The 25,422-nt window shown below is 39.4% G+C and overlaps 1 protein-coding gene and 1 long non-coding RNA gene across 2 annotated transcripts in view; one reads left to right on the plus strand and one right to left on the minus strand.

The window, feature by feature from the left end:
- The window catches only part of OPN3 (opsin 3), a 47,324-nt gene extending 22,081 nt beyond the window's left edge, over positions 1-25,243 (plus strand). Inside the window, 3 exon segments of the mRNA XM_017847798.1 lie at positions 14,008-14,327; positions 20,844-21,095; positions 24,149-25,243. Coding sequence (XP_017703287.1) covers positions 14,008-14,327; positions 20,844-21,095; positions 24,149-24,412 — 836 coding nt within the window. The 3' untranslated portion in view covers positions 24,413-25,243.
- Positions 23,210-24,242, minus strand: LOC108512533 (uncharacterized). Its single transcript, XR_001880625.1, has 2 exons — positions 24,074-24,242; positions 23,210-23,591 (listed from the first exon to the last, which is right to left on the minus strand). It is a non-coding gene; the product is annotated as an uncharacterized LOC108512533 (long non-coding RNA).
- Positions 25,244-25,422: the final 179 nt, after the last annotated feature.

Here is a 25,422-nt window from a genome sequence, read left to right on the forward strand (position 1 = left end):
ATATCTGAAATTATATATATATATATATATATATATATAAACTAGTCTGTCCACTGGAGGCTTGAGGTATATCTCTTTATTCTCTGTTTCTTAAAGATGTAGAAGAATTCTTAGATAAGATGAAATAAGCTAAAATAAATAAATACAAAAGTGGGTATGCAAAAACATATGATACAGTGAGCAAAGAAGAAAGCCTTAAACTGCTGAAACCCTAGCATACATGTGAAAATCTTCTCATTGAAGAGAACTATTCCATAGAACATTAAAGTCCTTAAATATATTCTGAATTCTGTGCTGCTGCCTGGACAAAGAGACAGAATGATGGTGGTGTTGCTTTGCTGAAAACGATGGAGGTCAGCATGGACCAGAAATGGGCTGGCTGCAGAATCTGTCAGAGACGGGAGAGAGGGGCACCCCTCTGCCGTGCACCTCTTGGTGTGGGATTGAGACTGAAGGATTCAGAGGCATCTGGAGTGGTTTCTTGTGCTCCTGCACCAGTGATGGGAATTGAGGAGAACCTGGGGAATAAGCGAATAGTCAGAGATTATATTAAAGGAAATCTGATTTTAATCTTGACCCATTGTTCTGAAAGTCAGAATCATCAATGGTAACTTTAAAACATACAGATATTCAGGTTCTGACCCAGGCCTACTGGATCAAGTATTTTCAAGGGCAGAGCCTTGGAATCAGCATTTTAAACAGTCTACTCAGTAGTTTTGTATGTAGCTATTTCAAAAGCTGGCATTCGGAAACAGCATTCTTATGAAGGGAAAGAGACATGCTGCTCTGATCCAGAAGGTGTTAAATTGAACATCAAAGAGGAGAGTTAAGTTCATGTTAACCCCAATTTGACTGTGGAAGAGAAGCTTGAAATAGTAGAATGTGAATGGGTCTGGGAACTAGCCTTGTTCTAACACCTACTTTGTGGTCTTGGGGAAAATATCTCTTATTTGTGAAGTTTCCTTCTCCCACCTTCATATTTTTTTTTTTTTTAATTTTTTTTTTTAGTTCTTCGTTACTTGACATTCTCAGATCAGGATGACTAAGACTTTCAAGGAAATGAGATTTTTCTTGCCTATCCAAATTGTTCCACACTGGTCACCAATATGGGTTTTGCTTTATACTCCCAACGCCTCCACCTCACATGTTTGTTTTAAACTTAAAGCATTTTGCCCGAATGTAGAACTGCACAGGCTATATAGCAATTATGTTTTTCCTTAGCACATTATATATGATAAGCTTCTTCTCTCATTCTCCTCATATGGTCCTGAGATATCATATCACATTTTCTGGTTGATTAGTTACTTACACACAATTATAGTAGAGCCTGTGGTATTCATTCTTGAGAGAAAAGTCACACTCACCCTCTGACTGTATTTCCGTACTCTCCATTTGCATCAGCAGCAGGGTAATAGAAAATGACTTAAATGGAATCAGTGTTGTTATCACCTGCTCTAAAACCTAAACCCTGAGCTCCCTTGAGAGCTTTGTAAATTATAAATGATGCAATGAAGATTTAATTCAGTGCCTGTGAGATTCCCTCATATTTTTAATTTGCTCCTTTGGGATATCGGATTTTTTTCGTTTGCTGCCAGGTTCATAATCTAGGAATGAACACCTAGAAACTAGACTCATCATTGCAGGCCGCAGAGCTGTTCCACAATTTATTCATGTATTGAATGTTTTCATAGAATTAAAAAGACCTCAAGCTTCACCATTGCTGAGAAACAACTTGCTTTGTATAATCTTTTTGAGGAAAATCCAAATAGAGCTCCACGCTCGCAGTCAGAAAATCTGGGTTCTCATTCAAACAGAACCTTCCTAGTCTTGTGACCTTAGGCTAGTCACGGATATCAGCCCCTTTTTTCACCCTCTCATCAAATGGGGACAATGAGACTTTCCTGCCTGACATGTCTGGAAAGATCTAATTAGAAAATACATTAAAAGTACTTTGAAAACTATAAAATATCATATGAAACAAAGTTATTATAATGTATTATTTTGATTAGAGAATAAGAGATGATAAATCTAACAGGATTGTCATTTGACTTTACAACACTCGTAAAATGAATGTTTTATAGATTTTAATAGTCAAAATTATCATGTAAGGAATGTCAAATCATATTTTGAGTTGAAAAAGAGATCCTTTAGGTAAAATAGCAGGGAGTTGGCCTCGTTTTATGTTCTTCTAACCTGTGTATTGCTAGTTTCCTGAGGAAAAAAAAATTTTTCATTGAAATGTCACTGTGGCTATTTCTAAGCAACGTTTCACCTGAGTTTGGTTAATTACAGGGATGACCATGTTTTCTCCAGGATTTTTCCTTGTTATTTGGGAAGAAACATGGTCGGTCATATGTATATAACTTTTATCAGCAACAAATACATAATAATCCCTTGTACTATTCTAGGTGCCAAAATGATGTCAAAATACAAAGACATATTTAAGTATGTCATGCTTAAGTTTACAATTTAATTGGAGAGGTAAGACATAGTACACAGAATTGTACCGAAATACAGTTAAGTAGGAAATAGCAGCCATGAAGATAGTCTGTTTGTGTCGTGGATGGACAGAGTGAGGTATGCACTAAGGAAGTTATAAATGGTGAAAGAGAAGGTTGACTAGGTAGTGCAAGAAATACCCAGTTTCTTAATAGCCAGCTTGCTACGCGAAGGGAGCTTTGCAGGTCATTATTCTAGAAAGGGCTTTGTGAAAGTAATAAGATGATTATCTTAGCCCATGTTCCCCACATATAAGGCCTAAGACAAACCATATATGCTAATGATTTATTGGGGAGCATAATCCCAGGGAATCAAGAGTAAGGGAATAGAGGAAGAGGCAGGGAAGGGAGGAGGCCAAATCTGAGAGAGAGGATGCACCACTGAGCTGACCACAGAGGGTCACTGGGTCTTGCAGGACGTGTTCAGAGAAACTACCTGATACTAATGCAGCTTGAAACAACCCACGGGATGAGAGGAGAGGGCAAGCAATCTAATCTATGGCTTCTTCCTGTCTCCTGACCATTGGTCCAACTCTGCTCCATGAGGTGTTAATGGCCCTTTGCCTCTAGGTTGCATCAGCCAGCTTCAGGCAACCAGCCAGTAGGGAAGCCAGAGCCTCTGTGGGTCCAGTGCAGCGAGGCACTATCTGCATGTAGGTGTGCATTGGTGGTGACAGTGGCAGCAGCTGAAGCTTTGTAACCGTAGTCATAGAGCCACCGCTGCTGGGAAGCAAGGCAAATACGGCCCACAGTTGGGAGTGGGAGCCTGTGAGTGGGGTCACGGAGATCTGGGATGGCACATAAATAGAGTCCAGTCAATGATTAATCTGGTATGTGGTTCCTGGGAGGATGACAAAGGCTGCACAAACAAAAGAAATTTAGTCATGGATGGGTGACAGCAATCATTTATGGAATATGAACCTGCACTAGAATAGTGGGAATGGTGTGAGGCACAGAAATGAATTTAGAAATGTTTCCCAAGAAAGGTTTTCTGTTGGTTTTAAAAGCACATACGAGATAGGGGAGAGAGGAATGGGAAGACTAAGCAAAGCAATGTGTTCCTAAAGTGGATCAGAGTCTGATGCAGTTTTCTTGAGCATACTGTGGTGGGTTATCATAAAACCTAGATTGCTGTGTTCGCGAAATAGTTTTAAGTGTTGGAAACAAAGTGTATGCCTCCCGTTTTATCTGTGGTACCACAACTTCACACTTCATTCTATGAGTGCAGTTGATTTAGGATTAGAATTTAGAATTCTCAGTTCCTGTTAAGTGCTTTCATCCAGCTGTTGTGTGTGTGTGTGTGTGTGTGTGTGTGTGTGTGTGTGTTTTAGACTTTGGCCTCATTGTGCTTATGTTTGTGATTCTTCTGAACCTTAATTAATTCCACAGAGAAGTTACTTTATATTCAAACTGTTTTTTCCCACTCAGCCCATAGACTCTGGTCATAATGGATATTTCTTGGGTCTCTTAGTGTAATAATGATCCTTTTTTTCATTGTTAACCATCTTGTTCAATATCCTTTCCTGCCGAACAGAAGCGTAAGTGTGGAAAAAGTTCTAATGAGGTCCTATTCCAAGATAGGGCACTCCTTTTCCTTGGTTACGGTATGTGAAGTTTAGGCAATTACTGGGGGGAAACAAAACTTTGTCAAATCAGAGGCAAGTCAAAGAGACTAAGGCTAGGATATCTGTCCAAATGGGACTATAGGCAGAAAATAAGCCAAGTTTGAAGCCAGAATGGTCAGAGAACACGGGGAACTGATATTAAAAGAACCAAAGAAAACAGAGGGAAGATAAGCCCGGAATGATTTCCAAGCTACTGCACAGGTGCCCAGTGTAGCCTAGGAGGGGATGCTCACGGCGAAAAAAGTCCGTATGCTTTAACAACTACATCAACTATTTGCCCCTGTGTCCCCTATTAGAAGAAAAAAGCCACTAAGTTTAATAGAAAAAAGGATTCCACACATGTGAAATACCATTGAAGGATAGCATGACTGACCACAACGGAAACAACAGTGCAGCATTCTAAACTGAGCAGCTAGCCACAGACCACAGCGTGCGGCCTGCCTCATTCAGTCGTTCTCTTCTGGTCGTTCATTGGCCCTCTCTTAAGGGGGCTCTCCGTTTTAAACGCACTGCAAGCATTCGGGTAGTTATGACACACAATGGTCAGAAATAAATTTCTGTATAAGTTGATTACCTGAAATCATAATTTTTTTTTCAATTTTAAGATGGAGTTTCACTCTGTCACCCAGGCTGGAGTGCATTGGCATGATCTCGGCTGACTGCAACCTCCACCTCATGGGTTCCAGCGATTCTTCTGCTTCAGCCTCCCAAGTAGCTGGGACTACAGGTGCACACCACCAAGCCCGGCTAGTTTTTGCATTTTTAGTAGAAACAGGGTTTCACCATGTTGGCCAGGCTGGTCTCAAACTCCTGACCTCAGGTAATCTGCCCGCCTTGGCTTCCCAGAGTGCTGGGATTACAGGCATGAGCCACCACACTGGGCCTGAAATCATAGTTTTTTAACCCATGGAAAGGGTTTTAACTTTGATGTTATGCTGGGTTTCCTTTGGAACTGAGTTATTGTGCACTAAACATGAAGACTACTGAACATGAACAGTTTAATAGACATCTAGTAAATGCCTAAAAACATATATAATAAAAACCAACCATCATTTTGGTGGTTGTAGCAAACTGCTTTTATTGGTCAAATGGAAAGCACTCATTCTGACAGCTGAGAGATATTATTCAAATGAAAGTAGTCTTTCATTTTCTCTAAAATTCTTCAATTTAAGAATATTGAGTTTAAAAAAATGACTTATTTTGATATCAAAGGTGGACATGGTTACAGAACATATGTAGCAGATAATGGATTAAATACGCTTTCTGTAGAGACTCTACATCACTAATATAAAATTTTTGATAATTCTCAAAGGAGAATTAGAAAACAAGTATAGCACAGCATGGACTTTGGAAGCAGACTGTGTGATTCGAGTCTTGGCTCTTTTATTGTTTAGCTCGTGACCTTGGCAAATGACTAAACCATTTTTGCCTCAGTTTCATCTGTAAAATGGGAATCGTAATTATAATTTCTACATGTCTCACAGAGTTGTTATGAAGATTAAATGAGATAACACAGACAAACTGCTTAGAACAGTCCCTGACTCATAGTAAGTACTCTCTGTAAGTGTTAGTGGACTGAAATTACTATTGTCAATTAAATAAAAAGGAGGAGGGAAACTTTCTCAACAAGTAAGCACTATAAACAAGATTTCAAGGAAGAATTGGTTACTTGCTTAAAAGAACAAACTTTTTCAGGCATATTAAATTTACTGGTTTTCTTTAATATTGTTCAAATATGAGTAGATATTATAGGATCAACAGGATGGTATGCCAGCTGCATGGTAACAGCCATGATTGAGTGGGTGCTGAACGAAGAGATGGGAGGAGACCCTGAAATTCATCTCCCTGAGGAGTTCTGGGCTGGGATTTTTAAGGGGACCATGAGGAGAAAGGGGATGGGAAATTGGGGTCATTGATTGGTTGGAGTACATGAGGATGAAATCATCAGGATGTGGAAACTGCATTCTTTGGTGAGTCAGCTTCTCGTGGGATCCTTCAGGCAAGCTGATGTCAGTAGTTTCACTGGTATGTAGGACCTGAAAGAATATCTGAAATGGAAAACTTAACATTATATAATGTTCAAGCTGTTATCTATAGAGCAGTTAAGAGGAATTATAATTTTGTCACAGGGTCTACGTGATTCTGGGACAAGAGGCAAACAACTATAAGGAAGCAGGTCAGAGAGCAAGCTGACCTCATAATCCAGGGTGAATGTACTGCAGGCTTGGTTTATTTTACATTTCCCTTGTCCCTTTTTCCTTGATTAATTTTATAAAGCTTCTAGGGATGGTTTCATAAAGACCCCTACTTAGTAAAGTAGCATCTTTATTAAGCAATCTTCATAGAGTTTTGTTTCCATTACTATCTGTGAACCAAAATAGTTAAACTGCATCTTTTAAAATTGCTATAAATCGATATATTTTTGAATAAGCAAAATTTTCATTAATTTGAGAAAAATGCATGCACTTAGTTTGGAAGATTTTACTGTGTGCTCATCCACCCTGCCAGCTCTCAAGACCACAAGACAGGTATTTACAGTTGCCCCATTTTATAGGTAGAGAATCTGAAATACAGTCCATCCAGATACTCTTCAAAATGATCCAGAGAATCTATGATGACGTAAGTTATCCCCTAATCATCTTCACTTCCAAATTTACTTCTCTCTCATTTCTTTTCTAAGTCAATGCAACATCATCTCTTAATTATAACAAACCAGTAACCCAAGACTTCCTTTGATTCTTCTTCATTCATTCCCACAGCCAGCAAAGATTAACTTCCTTAAATATGGTGGACCTTCCTCGTCTCTCCTTCCCTAGTGCCACTGCATCAGTTTCATTCCTTATCACAGTAACCACATTTCTCCACTAGGTTTCCCTAGAACCAGGCTTGGCACACAATCTGTTTTCCTCATTGCAGTCCAAGGGAACTTCCCATAAGGAAAATCTCCAAAAGCCAAATCAAAAGACAATACAATTCTCTAGAATTGTACAGTGATGGAAGTGAATAAAAACAACTTAATGGCTCCTCAGAGCCCTCGGGACACATTCCAAGCTCCATGCATGGCATTTAAGGGTTTTCCTAGGAGAGTCCTTAGTCTTTTCATTCTCTGTTTAGAATTCCGTCCTACCATTTGGAATTATTTGCAGGCACCCAAATGGTGCAAGCTCTGTCAGGTCTCCATGTATTTACATAAGCTGTTTTCTCTTCCTGGAATAGGATAAGAGGATTGGCTGCCTCTTCCCCATCATTTTTTTTTTTTTTTAACCTCGTTAAACTGTGCTTAATATCTAAGACTTACTCAGGTGGTACCTGCTTCCCACAGAAAATCTCCTGAGTTGGGTATTCCTCCTCCCACTGTAGGCAGAGTTTCTCCTTCCACCTCCTTCTCTGGATTGTGTGCTCCTTGAAGGCATGAGTTTTGTTATATTAAACTTTTTATCTAACAGATAAGGATTAACAAGTCTAGGTCATGGCCTTTTTGGAAGCACGCTCTTCTGTTTAGTGTGAACTTGCTTACCCCAGTCTAGATACTTGAACTATAGATAAGCTATTCAATGTGGCCATCTAGTGGCCAAAGTGAGAAAATAACTGTATTATTGGGTAGTTGTACATTGATAGACACACCTTGTATTAATATTTAAGCTCCAGAGCCATGTCCACTCCCATGCCTTCCACCCACTTTCTACTACTTAAAACAATTTTGCTCCCAGATATTCAACTATTCAGTAATAATAATAATACCTCATGCATTACCACTTTACTAAACATATTTATATTCTCATTTAATACACCCCTCACACCCACACGATGAGACAGCATTTTGGTACTATTATCCCTATTTTACTGGTGAGAAAATTGAGATTCCAGAACATTAATTAATTTTCCCATGGTCACATAGTAATTATGTGAAAAAAAATGAAACTGATCTGAAGTCAGATGACTTATTCATTAGGTAATATGGAGGTAATATGGAATTGAATACAGGACTTTTGGCCTCAAACACATTTGTCTATTATTGAGTTTATCACATTGTTTTATAGTAGTTTAGTTCTCTGTTTATAATTCATCTTTTTTTCTTATTGCCTAGCACAGTGCCTGACACACAGTATGTGTATGATATGTGTTTGTTGATAAATATTGAAAATGAGTGTATAATCATTAAGTTATATTGGAAAGAACTATTTGACTCAAACTGAAGCACAGAGTAGACATGTAAATATATTTTTTCACTTCTGTGCTTTTACACATATTGTGTCCTTGGCCTTGAAATATCCTCACTCTTGTCAACTTGATAAAATACTCCCATTCATCAATTCAAATGTTGCTTTCCCTTAAAACCTTCCCCAGTGGTTCCCCAGGCAGAGATAAGTACTTCCTACACTGCATTCTCTAACTCCCCGACACAGCTTTGTTTAACTCTTATCACATTCCTGTAATTATTTGTTTACACATCTGTCTTCTCCAGACTGAGATCTTTGGCAGCAATTCACGCAGAAGGAACGGCAGTATCAAAGCTGCCAGCTGAGTGAACATGCCGGGCAGTTTGCAGCCTGGGCATGGTGTGTATCCCGATGCAGCAAGCTTAGGCAAAGCCTAATGATATGCCAATGAGATTTGATTTTACAGACTGCTGTCTTCAAAACCGCTGGAGGTACATAAGCCCTTTCTGATGGTTCCAGTTTTGAAAAGTTTATATTACACAATTCTTTAAACTTAAGACAAAAAATGTAGATGTCACAGTTTAAATATGGTTGTATACATAGTTTTTCAAAATTCTATTAGGGAAAAGAGTAAGAAAAAGATGGAAGATCCCTGCTGTGGACCATGGATAGCCACGGAAGGCAGATTCAGCTTTGCGCCATCCCCTGTAGTGACTGACCTTCCTACCTCTTGGTCCCGGCTCCACAGCCAGAGTCCAAGGCACTCTTGCGATAATTCAAGGAGACTTCAGTTTCAGAAATGTCTGTTTCATTCCTTTCTGTTCCTTAGCACCTATTCCATCTTTTATGACCCAAGTTGAGCTTTATCTCTGAATGAAGCCAGTAGTCCACTGGGATTTTACTTTTCTGGTTTGTTTTTGCACCATAACTTTGACATATGATCATGTATCATCTTACATTGTTCTCAATGTTGTGTGTGATATAAAAATACAATATTGCAGTCTTCTTGAGAGTAGGAACCACGCATATCTGGTTTCTCCAAAAGACCTACTCAGCACAGTGATGGGCACATACCTGATCAATCTGCAGCTTTGCAGTGAAGACAGACATCACTTCACCACTGGTAGAATTTGTGGAGAGGTAGAAGTCACCCTCTAGTGGCAGCAGGTGGTATTAAGACAAAATCGCGGGATTTGGAGTAAGTCTTGGGTTCTCAAAACTGTCTCCACCACTTGCTGGTGGAGACATCAATTACTTAACCCTTGGAGCCACAGACCTTCTTTCCAAAAGAGTGCATATCATATGTGGAGTGATGATCATGGGAGCTGGTGCATAACCGGCACCTAGTTTGCAGCACTCATCATTCCCATTGCTTTTCAGTGTTCACGGAAATGGATGCACCATTTGAAGTTAGAATTTGGCTGTCTTCCTCATATCTGCTCATATACCATGTAGTTTTTATTTCCGTTAATAAGGCTTAACATCAGTTAAAGGTCTAAAGTAGTTGTAAAACAGTCCTTTCATTCTCATCCTCCTGGGAGAGTGTTGTGGGAATCAAATAGAATACAGCAATTAATTCCAACTCAAGACCAAAATTTGTTAGTAAATAAAGCATTGATGGGAGAAGGGCTGCATATTTTGCAAGGCAGATGTGGATTAGATCATCTCAGTTGGGTGGCCCTCGAAGACTAAGTCAGTCTGACTGACACTGCCACTCAGTGATACGCTTGTGCTATCAGGGAAGACTTAGGAAATACAAAGTTTGCTAGGTCTGTACTAACATGTCATGGTACACGACGACTGAAATCAGGCACCTGAAAGTCACTGTGCTTGCTAAGACACAGGCATGATCAAAGACTGTATTAGTCAACGTTAAAGTCTCTTTGACCAACATAACCAGAAGGAAAATGTTACTAACCTCTTGCACCCTGACTTATCACAAGGCTGGGGTTTTTCGTACTTCAGCTCTGAGTGCAATGGGTCTCTTCCTGACACCCTGCCAATACCAGCTGCATCCCTTTCTGTGTCCTTCCCACCATGCCTCACGTTATTCTCTATTCCTGCACTCTCTGTTCTTCATAGCACTGCCCTGACTTGCTTGTTTGATTTGTTTTTCTGTTGTCTCTCTTACCCACTGGACCCTAAGGCCATGAGGGTTGGTTTCACTCACCTCTTTATATGTATTTTCTAGCACAGTGACTGAAACATCACAAGCAGTAAGTAATGACTAAATGAATGAATGAATATATGAACATGATATACTCATGCCAGTTTATTTTACCAGCTTATTGCTTTCACCATAAGAACTCATTTATTCCTCTCTAAAGTACATTGAAATTTACTAATTTACAACAGTGTAATTATTTTTACTGAGTTTTCTTGCCTATAAAAGAGTAAATCATATTCAGTGTAAATTAACTAAAAGTTGAAGGCCAGACTATGTTTTAACTCATAAAGGCAGTTATAAAAGTAAATACCATTATACTTAATAAGAAAGTTTGTAAACTACATAAAACCAACAGTATTTCGTTAGCATCAACTTATGTCATTATCTTTAGGTTTTAGACATTTTCTAGGAATAATATCAGGTAAAGAAATGATAATATCACTTTTAGATAAGAATTTAATAAGGTAAAAATAGACTTCTGAATACAAAAGTCATTCACCTTGATACTCTCATTGCCCCAATAACCACTACTGTGATTTGAATTTGAATCCATTATTTGCTATTATATTGTTACTTTCTTTTCTTTTCTTCTTCTTCCTTCCTTCCTTCCTTCCTTCCTTCCTTCCTTCCTTCCTTCCTTCCTTCTTTGATGGAGTCCTGCTCCATCACCCAGGCTGGAGTACAGTGGCACAATATCGGCTCACTGTAACCTCCATCTCCGAGGTTCAAGCAATTCTCCTGTCTCAGCCTCCGAGTAGCTGGGATTACAGATGCATGCCACCATGCCTATCTAAGTTTTGTATTTTTAGTAGAGATGGGTTTTCACCACGTTGGCCAGGCTGGTCTTGAACTCCTGACCTCAGGTGGTCTGCCCGCCTCAGCCTCCCAAAGTGTTGGGATTACAGGTGTGAGCCACCACACTCAGCCTTATACCATTACTCTCTGAAATATTTTCTTCCACTCTATTCCAAAACCCAATCTTCTTCCGATCGCTTGAGTATTTAGTAAATATTCACTTATTTATTCAGTGAACATTTATTGGATGCCATGTATATGAGACACTGGGAATAATACTGCTCCACACCCTCCAAATCCCACAGAAGAACAAACCCGTCATGGGATAAATGAATATTAACTATGTTATGCCAATTGCTTTCTGAGTCCAGGGCCTCTGTATTTCATACTTACATAATTGCAGAATCACTAGATGTTAAAATATGAAGGGATTTTAAATTTCATGAAAACAAAAAGGTCTAAGAGATTGTTTGATTTGCTGAAAGTCACGGGGCTACTTCACGGGGAGCTGGGACTTCCTCCAGGCCTCTTAACCTGTTTGCCGCCCACACACACCCTTTTCTCCCTTACTTCCCAGGAGACCAGTCTTATGTTCAGTCTTCATTTGAACTGCTGTTCTTTCAATCTCTCTGCGTCCACTCATTCAACAAATATTTATGCTCCAGGAAGCTCACAATTTTATTGTCTTCTCCACATCTGTGCATACACCTTGTGGTTTTTACTTCAGTTCATGTAATCGCTCACTGTTCCTTAGGCAGGTTAGAAACCTCCAAGTTATTTTATTTGTTTGTTTGTTTGTTTGTTTATTTTGAATCAGAGTCATTCTTGTTGCCCAGGCTGGAGCGCCATGGCACGAACTCGGCTCACTGCAACCTCCGCCTCCCTGGTTCATACAATTTTCCTGCCTCAGCCTCCCAAGTAGCCAGGATTACAGGCTTCTGCCACCATGCCCAGCTAATATTTTGTATTTTTAGTAGAGACAGGGTTTCGCCATGTTGGCCAGGCTGGTCTTAAACTCCTGACCTCAGGTGATCCACCTGCTTCAGCCTCCCGAAGTGCTGAGATTACAGGTATGAACCACCATGCCCAGCCAAAAACCTCAAAGTTATTTTTAACTCCTCTCTCCCCTCATGCCTCACATTCGATAAACAGATAGATTCTGTTGATACAAGTTGCTAAATGTTTCTGGAATCCAGACTTTGTTGTTCATGCCTTTTAATGTCATCCTAGTTGAGGTCCCATCATGTCTTGCCTGCAGTTGCAATAGCCTTCAAGCTGGTTTCCATGGCCTCCAATCATGTTTTAAATTCTCTACTACTGCTAGAATGAGCATCCATTTCAGAAGAAAAAGGAGGAGGAGGACAAGGGGAATTTAATTGTGTAAAAGGACAAGAGAGTAACAGATTTATAATTTATTATTTCATAGAGGAAAAGGTTAAAAAACAAAAAATTAAAATAACACAAATATTAGCTAGAAATTAAAAGCCTTTTTCAATGTGGCTCTCTCTAAATTTCTCTTTCCATGTCCTGTGAGCCCTGGCGTCTTTGAGTCATCGTTTGTAGACCCCTTTGTGTCCTTTTACGTCTCCATGCCCCAGAACATATTTCTTCACTCTTCCTGGAGTGTGCTTCTGCCTTGTGCACAAATACTTCCCTTTCTGTGTCTCCAAACAATTGTGTGGCGACTGTAGCATCCACACATTGCATGGTCATTGTCAGTGTTTACACACATACGTTCCCTTCAGACATCTGGAGTTCTGTCTCTTAGTCACCATTGGACATCCACTGCACAGTGGCTGGCACATAGTAGGTGCTTGTTAAGTGAGTAGTGAGTACCTTACTGTCTGAAGGTGACAGAGAAATATACAAACAGTATCATTAAAGAGGACTTGTTGCAAAATAGCGGTATATGTGAAGACCATGGAAGCCCAGAAGCACGCCCGACCCTTGTCAGCAATCCTTGCATGTGAACAGTTTGTATGCTGACATCTGCTGGTAGTAGGCAGGTTTACTGCGACGTCATTCAGTTTGCGCTTTTGCAACCCCCTTTGACTTTAAAGGCTGAGTCAGAGACAGCCAAGAGAAGGTAAACTAAAAGAGACACTTGCTCTAGTGACTCTCCCTTACTCGTTCTGGAATTTCTCTTCAGGAGAAAGTTTAATGCAATAGGAGCATCTTTGGGGTGGGGCTGATTTAGGGCTTTTAATTTTTGTCTAATCTTTGTTTTAATCTGCATGGCATTTTCCATTTTGTGTTTTCTTTCTTTCTTTTCTTTTCTTTTTTTTTTTTTTTTTTTTTTTTTTTGAGACAAAGTCTGGTGCTATCGCCCAGGCTGGTGTGCAGTGGCATGATCTCAGCTCACTGCAACCTCAACCTCTCTGGGCTCCAGCAACCCTCCAGCCTCAGCCTCCTGAGCAGCTGGGACCACAGGCCCGTGACACCACATCTAATTTTTGTATTTTTTGTAAAGACAGGCCTTGCCATGCTGTCCAGGCTGGTCTCGAACTCCTAGGCTCAAGCAATCCTCCCACCTCAGCCTCCCAAAGTGTTAGGATTACAGGCGTGAGCCACTGACTGCCTTTCTATGGTTCCTTTTATGGATAGCTGTTTTCAATAGAATTTCCTTGGGACTATAAGACACTGTTAGCACTCTATCAGTCTCAGATACTCTGTAAGGTATTTCCAGTGGAGAATGTATCACGTCTCTTATGCCTGGTTTCCCCCGGCACCATGCTATACTTTTCCACTTTCTCTTCTTGCAGGGATTGTATCCATTGCCACCCTAACTGTGCTGGCCTATGAACGTTACATTCGCGTGGTCCATGCCAGAGTGATCAATTTTTCCTGGGCCTGGAGGGCCATTACCTACATCTGGCTCTACTCACTGGCATGGGCAGGAGCACCTCTCCTGGGCTGGAACAGGTACATCCTGGACGTACACGGACTAGGCTGCACTGTGGACTGGAAATCCAAGGATGCCAACGATTCCTCCTTTGTGCTTTTCTTATTTCTTGGCTGCCTGGTGGTGCCTCTGGGCGTCATAACCCATTGCTATGGCCATATTCTGTATTCCATTCGAATGGTGAGTTGAAGACTACAGATGTCCCCCTCCCAAACCACATCCAGGGTAGAAAATTTTGTGTGGAAAAGAATGAAAGTCTTCCTATGTAGTAGTTGCCCAGAGGTAGAGCAGTTCTAGGGGACTTCCCATTTGGTTGAATTTTATGCTATGAGTCACTCTCTGGGAAGATCAATGCGGAATAGCATTTACTCTCTCTACATCCCTCTCTCAACCAAAAGAAGGAAAGAAAAAGGTTCTGACTGACAAAATCAGCAACCAAAAAACCCTACATTATCGAACACTCTTAAAATTTAAGAATTTAAAAAAGGGAGTTCCACACTTCCCATAACTTTGTTTATTCAAAGGTCATATGACTTTGACTAGAGAACAGCACAGATGTTTTGTTTGGCAATCACACCAGAGTCATAAAGGGTAAGAATTGACCACAAACAATTTCATGAAACCCAGTGTGGAGCAGGCTCCATTTCCAGTCTCTATTTTCAGCCATGGATGTTTCCCCATTCACTGATTCTTCCAACTCTGTTCTCTGCTTCCGTCTCTAGTCTCTTGCTCACTCCGTCAAACCCCTCTTTTACCTGTTTTTAAAATCGGACTTAGCTACGTGCATTACTTTAAATAATTTGTTTCAAATTTCTTTACGTATGCCAACTTTGTTAAAGACAAAATCCCTAGATCAGTTCAGTCATCTATTTTCTCCATGCCTGTAGTCAAACTGCAAAGAGGAGCTGGAAAAAAAAAAAAACACACACACATCTGTCCACACTTAGATGTCCTCTCAGCCTTGTTCTAGCAACCTTTCTATCCCTGTGTGTGTGGTCTAGTGTCTCCACACTCTGACTGTTACACAACCTCACTTCTCATTTTAATCTCTCGCCCTACTCTCTCCTCTCATTCTTATCAAATAAGCCTGCTTCTGATTTATCGGACAAAATAAAGCCATTATCAAGGGTTCCTTTGACTCCTTACCTCTCTTTACACAAACCACTGATTCTTAGACCTCTCTCTCCAGTTACAGGGCGACAGGAGACGTCCCCCAGGACCAACTCGATTCTGTATTCTGATTGCTTCCCCACCCCCTTCCGTGCCCCAGAGACATCTCTTAATAATTTTCTCTTTCACTTGTATCTTCATACTCTCCCTTACCACTGGTCCTTTCCCTTTAGCATATTACCAGGCTATTTTTTTTTTAAATCACAATCTACTCTCAGCTCCCTCTAGCTATCACTTTATTTTTCTCCTTTTTGTCACTGCTAACTCAAAGAACCATTGGTGACTCTTGGTGCCACGTTGTCACTCAGTAAGCATGCATTTACCCAATATTTATTGAGCATATAAGATGTACCAATTTCTTACTGTTAATAGACTGAATGTTTGTGTCCCTCTCAGATTCCTATGTGGAATCTCTAACCACCAATGTGACAGTATTTGGGGATGGAGCCTTGGGAGGTAATTAGGGTCAGAGGAGGTCATGAGGATGGGGCTCTAGTCTAATGGGATTAGGGGATTAGTGTCCTTGTAAGAAGAGACACCAGACAGCTTGCTCTCTCTCTCTCTCTCTCTCTCTGTCTCTCTCTCTCTGTCTGTCTCTGTCTCTCTCTCTGTCTTCCCACGTGTGCATAAATAAGAGATCATGGAAGCACACAGTGAGATAACAGCCAAGAGAGGAGGCTTCAGAATGATACCTATCTTGTCAGCTACTCTACCTGGGAGGGATTCCCAGCCTCCAGAACTGTGAGAAATAAATTTCTGTTGTAGTTCAGGGAGTTGGTAGTTTAGTAAGTTTATCTAGCACTTATTCCTCAACTTAAGGCAAACTGGAGACTCCTTCCTCTACCACACTGCCACTAATACAGCCCTCATTTCAGGTCATTGATGAGCTCCCAGGTATGTGATCCCGTGGACACCTTTTTATTCCTTTCTAGCATCCTCAGCGTTTGAGACTATTGACAACTTCTACTTTCTTGTGATGTTCTCCTGCCATCGATTCTAGGGCACCTTTCTCTGCTGTCTTTGTTGCTGACTCTCTGGCCCCATCTTCTTATGTCTTCCAAGAGCTTCTCTTCTTTGGGCCTCCCCAGCATCCTATGTTTAGCTCTTGTCCCATGCTACACACTGGCCTTGAGTGGTCTTTCATACGGCCAGATTTCTCCTTCTGACACAAGCTTGATCACATCTCTATTTCCAGTTCAGGTCTTTCTTCCAGCCTCTAACAGATCCTGGTAGTCAATTGCCTATTGAACACCTCCACTTGGATGGTCCACAGACTCATCAAATTTAACAAATGTAAAGATTAATTTGTCGTATTTTCCCTAAAATCCTCTACTCCTCCATTTGCTTTCTCATTGAATAGTCATCATTCCTAGCTACCAAGACCAGAAATTAGGGAATAATCTTTGACTAAGTGTTATCCATGTCTCCCCCAACACCCAACTATTGATCAGTTCTTATCCATGCCACTTAAATTTTTTTTGTTTTGTTTTGCTTTGTTTTGTTTTTTTAAAACAAAGTTTCACTCTTATTGCCCAGGCTGGAGTGCAATGGCAGAACCTTGGCTCACTGCAACCTCTGCCTCTCAGGTTCAAGCAATTCTCCTGCCTCAGCCTCCTGAGTAGCTGGGATTACAGGTGCCCACCACCATGCCTGGCTAATTTTAAAAATATTTTTAGTGGATGTGGGGTTTCACCATGTTGGCCAGGCTGGTTTTGAACTCCTGACCTCATGATCCGCCCACCTTGGCCTCCCAAAGTGCTAGGATTACAGGTGTGAGTCACACTGTGCCCAGCCCTATATTTTTTAGTATATACATTTTTTCCTCTCCCACTGCCACGAACTCAGTTAAAAAAAAACTTAGTTCTCCTTTTTGAAAATTTTGCTTTCCTCTATTCCATTCTTTGCACACTACCACCAGAGTAGTTGTTCTCAAGTATTACCTTCAGAAGTTCCACTGTCCTTGTGATTAAAAATAAAGCCCCTGGGTGCGGTTGGCCTGTCCTGTATGGCATCTCCTGTCTACCTGTCCAGCCTCATTTCTTGACACTCCCCTCCTCTTGCCACCTCGGGATGCGGCAAATGGTAATATTTCTTGTTTTCAGACACTGACTTGTTATTTTACCTCGTCTTAGCACATTTTCTTTCTCTGGAACATTCTGTCTCTCCTCCTTACTTGACTAATTCCTCCTTCCCTCACAAGGGTAACAGCAGGATTTTGTTGCTCTAACCCTCAGAACGAGTTACCCATCCTGTGTACTACCGTATCCTCCCTGTTTACCTCCCTCATGGCTTCTACCTGCTCAGTGTGCATCACCCTCACCAAATTGTGAATTCCTCAAGAGCAGAGACTGGGTCTTATGTATTTTCTCACCTGTAGCTAGAATAGTGTCTGCATGAGTAGGTGATCAGTGACTATTTTTGGAATGAGTTACAAGCAGAGGACGTAGAAGGGGGAAGACAGGAGAAGGGGTGAAAGTGTGAAGAGATTTGACTTTAGCTGCTACTGAAACAGAGAGCTCACTGCAAGTAATTTGCCTCTGTTTCCTTATTCAGAGAGAGGTGACTCATAACAACGATGGAGACATAGCTACACGCTTGAGAATGAAGATTCACAGTGAAATTCTTTGAAAATCTACAGATGTCTTGGATTAATGAGTACTAGGCATCAGCCATTTATATGGCCAAAGAACACTTTAATAGAGAATTCTGAAGAATTTGTTTTAGGTGGTTCATTCTTTAGGGCAAATTTGTGCCTGTGCCAATCATTTCAAAATTGCTTCATCCATAGCAATTTTGAAAACTATCCTCAAATGATTGAATAAAAAGGGTAAGGCATGAAATAGAATTTTTTATTGGGAAAATATTTAATGAGCAGAATGAAGGAATAGAAAATAATGAAACAAAGAGGCCTGAAAGAGATAAAAAATAATCATGAAAACTTCACATATATAAACCCAAATAATCTAAAACATTAGTCAAGATCTCCTTATACCAAAGAGGAACTGGGGACATATAGACCAACATTTATTTAAATTAATTTCTCCAGCATGCATGTAATTCCAAGATGGATAAATGAGTGCTCTGCTTTGATAAATAGTGAGAGGGGATAAAGACTGACTTGCCCAGAAAATGGTACAGATAAAACTATTGGACCTAAATACTGGAGGTTTGGGAGGCAGTTAACTGAGATGTGGTTATGTTACTTGTTAATGGAAACTCTGAAGAGTCAATAATGATTCCAAATATCCTATAGTATCATAAATGTACATATACATACGAGTGTGTTAGTTTCATATCTAGTTCAAATATAAATAACTACTTAACCTCAAAAACAACCCCACAAAGTCATATGTGTGGAAATGGAACTCAAGTTCTGTTAACTCTAATAGGTTTTTTTGTTTAACCTCCTTTCTTCTTTACTCTTAGAGGAGGTTATTAACTTGCCCGATATCACACTGCGAGCAAAAGTGGTGAATCTGGGATATAAACTTAGATCTTCTAATTCCAAATCTAGAGCTTTTATCAAAACTCCACAGCCTTCCTATAAACTCTAGGGAAGCTCCCCCAAAATGATGTTTTGAAAATAGAATAATATTCTATCACATTAAATGAAAGAGTATCTTTTAAAATAGAATTGCGCGCACAGAATAGTAGTATTCGGTTGGTGCAAAAGCAATTGCGGTTTTTGCTATTAAAGGTAAACCTTTAAAGGTAACCTTATTTAAAGGTAAATTATTTACCTTTCTGCACACCAAAATATGTTCCTAAATAAAATCTTTATCTCTGAACATTGTAATAAGTTATACTAATTTTACTACAAAATACAAATACTTTATATATTTTTTTTTAAGTAATTGTCATACTGGTAAAGGAATATTATTTACCTTTAAATAAGGCTACCTTCAAAGGTTTACCTTTAATGGCAAAAACCACAATTACTTTTGTACCAACTGAATACCAGAAATTTAATACCCACTTTTCCCCACACATAGTCTCTCTACCCTAAAAAAATCAACAACTTAAATTTTTCCTATTTCTCTCTATTCTTTGCTAATCTGAATACATGATTTTGATAAGAATATAGTTTCTTAAATATAATTTTGGATATCAGTAATTTGGGAATTTTAATTAAAATATATTTGGAAATACTGTAAGCATATGTTCTAAATGATTTCTTTGGAAATTCTTTCTCTTAATTTTGTTATTTTTATTTTTATTTGTTTTTTTTTTGAGACGGAGTCTTGGAGTCTCTCTCTGTTGCCCAGGCTGGAGTGCAGTGGCGCGATCTCGGCTCACTGCAACCTCCACCTCCCGGGTTCATGCCATTCTCCTGCCTCAGCCTCCGGAGTAGTAGCTGAGACTACAGGCGTCCGCCGCCACGGCTGATTTTTTGTATTTTTAGTAGAGACGGGTTTCACTATGTTAGCCAGGATGGTCTCGATCTCCTGACATCATGATCCGCCCGCCTCGGCCTCCCAAAGCGTTGGGATTACAGGCGTGAGCCACCACTCCTGGCCCTCTTAATTTTTATGATAATGCCAAAACTAAATGGTACACTTAGAGTTCATTGAAATGCAGTAAATTTCCCAGCATAAAGTAATCAATACTAAGTATCAACAGTATGCTAACTACTTAAAAAAATCAATATATAAAGTACTTATTTTTTGTAGTAAAAGTCGTATAACTTATTACAATGTTTAGAGAGAATTATTTTATTTAGGAACGTATTTTGGTGTGCAGAAATATTCTTTGCCCGTGTATTATTATAACACATTTATAATAATAGGAGAAACAGCAAAAAGAAATTTATATTCAAGAAACTCAAAGAACTTTCAGACTGTACATCATCACTCCTCCATCCCTTTAATGGGAACAGACTGGGAGTAGACAGGCTGATTTTAGAGGAAGGAGTTTTACCAAGTGCTGTTCTCTGCAAGTGAGCCCCTAATGAAGCCAATCGCAAACAAATTTCTCCTGAAATTCTACTTTATAGTCATTAGCAGTGAATTGAAAAGCTAGTTTTCCGTAAGAGTACACTTGGGGATTAAATTCTCATCAAGGCCGGCTGCAGGCTTCATCATGCAGAACTCCTGACATGACATGGGTATGCAGTCTGCTTTGAGAACTCCAGAACTTGCACTCTAGAGTTTCCAGGATCGTGAGGAAATTGTTTCCATTTTATCGTGACTCTTTCCAGTTGTCTTTTAGAGATTTGAAGATCTAGGCAAAATCATTTTATTTTTTATTAAGTAAATTCGAGAACATTAAAAAAACACGGAAGGATGTAGGAGGCTATGTAGCTCAACCACCCTATGTTGTGAGTGGGGAGACTGAGGCCCGGCAAGGTTAAAGCTGGACTCAGCTACGAGCCTCGGATCAGAAGTCAGCCCCCCAAGGTCCCATTCAGTTCTCTTTCCATTTAGGTGGGGCCAAGAATAGTGTCTGAATATCTGTTATAAAAATAACAAAAGAAAGCCGTTCTTTTATTTTTTTTAAAGCCCTTTCCTTTCTTTCTCCTTTCGGCAGCTTCGTTGCGTGGAAGATCTTCAGACAATTCAAGTGATCAAGATTTTAAAATATGAAAAGAAACTGGCCAAAATGTGCTTTTTAATGATATTCACCTTCCTGGTCTGTTGGATGCCTTGCATCGTGATCTGCTTCTTGGTGGTTAATGGTCATGGTCACCTGGTCACTCCAACAATATCTATTGTTTCGTACCTCTTTGCTAAATCCAACACTGTATACAATCCAGTGATTTATGTCTTCATGATCAGAAAGGTACGCTTTGCAATTAACTGATTGCTTTCACCCTGAGGATAGAGTTGGCAATGACAGTGTAATACTTTTACAGAGGTGATTCAGAGTCGATTCAATTAAAAAAAACAAATCAAGAATGTTGTCAGAATGTAAAGGGATCAGGAAGAAATGTAGAATATTTCCAAAGAAAATCATAACAATTCTAAGAACTACCCATAGGGATTCACACTTGTTAGAATTCTAGTAAAATTAATATTTAATTCATCAGAAAATAGTTTATGCCTAGTAATAACAGCTACGAAGTTAATAATACATTTAAAATTCTTACTGTACCGAGCAAGTTACACGCAAGTCACAAACAAGTTACTAGCAAGTTTACGAAACTCCACAAAATAAGCACTAATATTATTCCTTGTTTTCTTTATGGGTTGTGAATAGGTTCAGAGAAGTTAAATAACTTGCCTAATCTAAGAAGTATTGGTGCCAGGATTTGAACCTAGTTTGCTAAATCCAGTGCCCAAATCCAGTGCTTATAACTCCTCACTTGGGGTTATAGATACTTGTAACATTTGGTCTGGGTTGTTACTCACATGCCACAGCAAATGTGTAGCCTAAATTAATTTGGTTCAAGAAACTTCCTGGGCCTGGTGTGGTGGCTCAAGCCAGTAAACCCAGCACTTTGGGATGCTGAGGCAGAAGGATTGCTTGAACTAAGAGTTCAAGACCAACCTGGGCAACATAATGAGATGCCCCTCTCTCTCAAAAAAAAAAAAAAAAAAGAATAGCTGGGCATGGTGGCATGTGCCTGTAGTCCCAGCTACTCAGGAGCCTGAGGTGAAAGGATCTCTTGAGCCCAGGAGGTCAGGGCTGCAGTGACCCATGATCGCACCACTGTGTTCCAGCCTGGGTGACAGAGCAAGACCCTGTCTCAAAAAGAAGAGGAACTTCCTTATCATCTGTTTCTGTAGTTGAAAGGTTTTGACTTGATGGCTATGAGTCATGGCTAGGAGAGCCCACAAAATGATTATTATAAAGCTGAGCCTCTAAGTTTCAGAGAATTTAAAAGTTAAAAATAATGCTTAATTACTCCATTGGAATTTTAAAGATAACAAGTCATAATAATAACAGGCAATAATAATCACTGTGACTTCTAATGCTCAAGAATATGGAAGAAACGGGCACTTTTGTAATAACTTTATTATGTTCAGTGCTAAATCTCTCTGCCTCTTCTTTTGCCTTTCCGTTTCTTTGAATATTATTGGCTTACACTCTCCATAAACTCACTTCCACGTGCCTTATTCTCCTCTCACTGACAGTGTTTCTTTCTGTTTTTTGTTACCTTCAACTGGTCTATTTCCTTTAACCCAGAGATTTTAAACTTGGAGTCCACAGGACCTAAACATTCCTTGAGTTGGCCTCAGAAGAGCCACTGCAACCCTGGAAATGGTTTATAATAATTTTTTAGTATGCACACATGAATTTTTCTAGTGAGATGGTTTATAACTTTAATTTTCTATCAGAGGGTAAAGTATTTTAGGGACCACCCTCTCAACAGGCAAAATAAAAATACATTAACAATTATTTGTTGCACTCTTTCTGTCAGCCAATGGGCTATAAATTACTGCTTCCAGAACTTTAATGTGCGTACCCCACACCTGGAAATCTTGTAATAAATGAATATTCTCCTTCAGTATGTATGGCTGCCCAATATTCTGCACCTCTAACAAGCTCCCACATGGTCCTGATGTTTCTGGTTCCTAGGGGCATACTTTAAACAGGAAGTCTAAAAGATACAAACAAAAACCAATACATAAAAACAACAGTCCTTGTGCTCAAAGAGCTTACCATTTATATGGAAAAGCATTTTTTTTGGCATACATACTCTATTTAACTTTTATCATCATGTATCTTTAACACTTAACCAAACAATGGTTTAGTGAATAAAGTCTCAAACAAATAAATATTTTATTTTTTAAATTTTGAATCGGATAGAAAAAATAAATATTTTAAATGTGAGTATAAACTAAATGCTAACTTGCATAAGATTGGGACTTAAAGAAGACATTATCAGGCAGTGGTTGCTGTAAAACAAAACCAAACAAAAAACAAACAAAAAAGACAGAAATCAATGTAGCTATTATATTTTTAATTGGTATTTCCTGATCTGAGAAAGTCCATATATTCACCATTTATTTTGCTCTAAATAATGGGGATAACAACTACATTAACTTTTTATGTATGTTTTACTGGTCATGATGGACTGACTACTATAACAAGCAACCCCAACATTTCAGTGAATTAATACGGAGTTTATTGCTCATCCAGGTCACAGTTCACAGTCTAATAATGTATTGGGCGGAGGAGATGGGATCTGTCCTGTGCAGTCATTTAGGGATCTAGGTCCCTTACATTGTGCGATATTATGATCTTCACGCGTTGGCCCCCAGTTTCTTGTCAAGAGGAACAGCAGAGAGGAGAAGCCGAAAGGAGACCAAGAAATATTATTTGATGTTGTACCTAGGACACGGAGAAGAATTATGTTTGTTGGTGACATTAGTGCTGTCTGCCATAGTATTTTTTCCCCAACTTACTAGTAATTTCGATAGAAAAAATTCTTCACCTAATTAAAGAAACATTAGCAAGTACACCAGGCTCTAAACTCTGCCAGGAAGAGCCTTGTCTGTTTTTGTTGCTTACAGTGAAAAATCTCCAATTATAGCACAGTGACTGTCACCTAGTAGATACCCACTGAATATCTGTGGACTGACTTAATGTTCAAAATCTCTTAATAGTGGTACCTGTCCTCATAGAAAGTGTGTGCAGATTGAAGCTTGGAGGATTACAAGGTACTGAAGTGGTCCTACATATTCTGGTTAATAAGAATTAGAATGAAGAAAAGACATAAAGCTCTGGGGTGATTTAGGTAGAGCTGAGCATGACCATATAACCCCTCATCCACACCCGCTAACAAACAAGAAACAACTCAAATTCAGCTCAACTGATTTCCTTGAATGTTAATCCAGATGAGTGCCCAACTTTTACTTCATATTCCCCTTTATTTTGTCTCTGCCCAGTTTCGAAGATCCCTTTTGCAGCTCCTGTGCCTCCGGCTGCTGAGGTGCCAGCGGCCTGCTAAAGACCTACCAGCAGCTGGGAGTGAAATGCAGATCAGACCTATTGTGATGTCACAGAAAGATGGGGACAGGCCAAAGAAAAAAGTGACTTTCAACTCTTCTTCCATCATTTTTATCATCACCAGTGATGAATCACTGTCAGTTGATGACAGTGACAAAACCAATGGGTCCAAAGTTGATGTGATCCAAGTTCGTCCTTTGTAGGAATGAAAAATGGCAACGAAAGATGGGGCCTTACATTGGATGCCACTTTTAGACTTCCATCGTAAGAAGTGTCTGGAATACCCGTTCTATGTAATATCAGCAGAACTTTGTGGTCCAGCAGGAAATCCGAATTGCCCATGTGCTCTTGGGCCTCAGGAAGAGGTTGAACAAAAATAAATTCTTTTAATTCAACGGGTGCTTTACATAATGAAAAAACCACTTGTGGCAGACGATGGGCATCTAACATCATCTTCTAATGTGTTTGAGATTTTCATTTCAAATATATTTTTTAAATTATTCTATTTTCCAAAACACGTAATACATTTTTCTCGAAAATACCTTACTGTAAAAATAACTGTCGCATACACATGTGTGAAGTAGCTAGAACATACTGAATTTTTTTGTACTGTTGGACTCTATTCAGTGTCATGTCCTATGTCTGATGAAGTTATCAAGGAGATAATTCTAGAATGAAAAAGAAAATCCTCTTGTTGGAAACAAAAGACTTTTTATATGTGCACTATGACAAAGAGGAGTTTCAGAGACATCTTTGAATCCTTGTCAGCCTGGAGACCAGCACCAGAGGAATCTACAAGGCAAACTCCCATATATTTGCTTCTCCCAAGTTGCTGCCCCTACAGACTCAAAGCTCTTTTTCTTTGTTTTGTTGTTTTTCTAAACATTTACTGTTCTTTGTTGATGCTATGTAAGCCAGGGAGTTCTAAGATGCCAGCTCTTTGAGATTTGCTCATTCCCCTGTATTTCCACTTGTATTTCCCACACATATATTATGTATATCTGCTAATAAACTTATGTTTGTTTTTCTCTTGTTAATCTGTCTTTTGTTATAGGGGCCCCAGCAAAGGAACCTACAGTGAGTAGAAGGAAAAATTTTTTCTTTCCCTACAAACTAAACGTGGATTATTAGAACTCAAGGATTTCATTGACAATATAGAAAAGAAACACTGAATCATCTTATTGCCCAATTTTTTTTTTTTTTTTTTTTTTTT

Source organism: Rhinopithecus bieti, unplaced genomic scaffold, assembly GCF_001698545.2.
Source record: "Rhinopithecus bieti isolate Rb0 unplaced genomic scaffold, ASM169854v2 scaffold_28016, whole genome shotgun sequence".
Classification (NCBI taxonomy): domain Eukaryota; kingdom Metazoa; phylum Chordata; class Mammalia; order Primates; family Cercopithecidae; genus Rhinopithecus; species Rhinopithecus bieti.